This window comes from Lathyrus oleraceus, chromosome 4 (assembly GCF_024323335.1).
Source record: "Lathyrus oleraceus cultivar Zhongwan6 chromosome 4, CAAS_Psat_ZW6_1.0, whole genome shotgun sequence".
Lineage (NCBI taxonomy): Eukaryota > Viridiplantae > Streptophyta > Magnoliopsida > Fabales > Fabaceae > Lathyrus > Lathyrus oleraceus.
In genome coordinates, this window is record NC_066582.1 from 3,090,140 (window position 1) to 3,091,087 (window position 948).

General features: G+C 31.2%; 1 protein-coding gene across 1 annotated transcript; it reads left to right on the forward strand.

Moving 5' to 3' along the window:
* Positions 1 to 390, forward strand: LOC127138262 (40S ribosomal protein S28). Its single transcript, XM_051064670.1, has one exon. The coding sequence runs from the start codon at positions 2 to 4 to the stop codon at positions 197 to 199; it is 198 nt and encodes a 65-aa protein (XP_050920627.1). The 5' UTR covers position 1; the 3' UTR covers positions 200 to 390.
* Positions 391 to 948: the final 558 nt, after the last annotated feature.

Here is a 948-nt window from a genome sequence, read left to right on the forward strand (position 1 = left end):
GATGGAGTCACAGATTAAGCATGCTATTGTTGTGAAAGTTATGGGACGTACTGGATCAAGAGGACAGGTGACTCAGGTTAGAGTGAAGTTTTTGGATGATCAGAATCGTCACATTATGAGGAATGTGAAAGGACCAGTTAGGGAGGGAGATATTCTCACCCTGCTTGAATCTGAGAGAGAAGCAAGAAGACTCAGATAGATGAGTAGTATTGTTATCTTAATGTTTTGTTGCAAGTTTTAATGAACCGTTACTATTTTTGGTAGTTAGTTTATGCCAATTGTTTGTGTTTAAGTTAAGTTAAAGATGTTCTGTTTGGTTTATGTCTTTGGGTAAAACTGTCTCACGACATTGTGTCCTTTTCTAATGATTTATTTGCTGTATTGAGACTATGGTATTGTGTTATTTTGATATAATTATGGAAAGTCTGATTTCCAATGTTCATCGATCATTTATCTTAACTCTGAAATGTGTGCTGTTCTTTATTTTAAAATAACCATATTTCTGTGAAATTGTGTTGCTTTGATTAATATGAATTTAGGTTTTGAAAATTTTGTTTTGATTAAAGATGTGTCTAAATTTAAAAGTCGGTTAGCTTAATTTAAATTTAATCAACGTTTTTTTTTGTAATTTTTTGCACTTATCCAGAAGGAAACATTGCACATAATAAATTGAAAAAATAAAAAATAGTTTGTATTATCATTAAGAGCTTCAAAACGTATAGCTTGACTAGGTTTCTTATTAGCTTAGATCTTTTTCTTGGATCTCTTATAGCTTGACGATCTTCATAGCTAGATCTTTCTTGGATCTCTTATAATTTGACTATCTTCATAGCTTGATTGACGTTTCTTATTAGCTTGGATCTTTCATAGCTTGATAATGTTTCTTATTAGCTTGGATCTTTCATAGCTTGGCAATGTTTCTTATTAGATTGGATCTTTCATAGATTG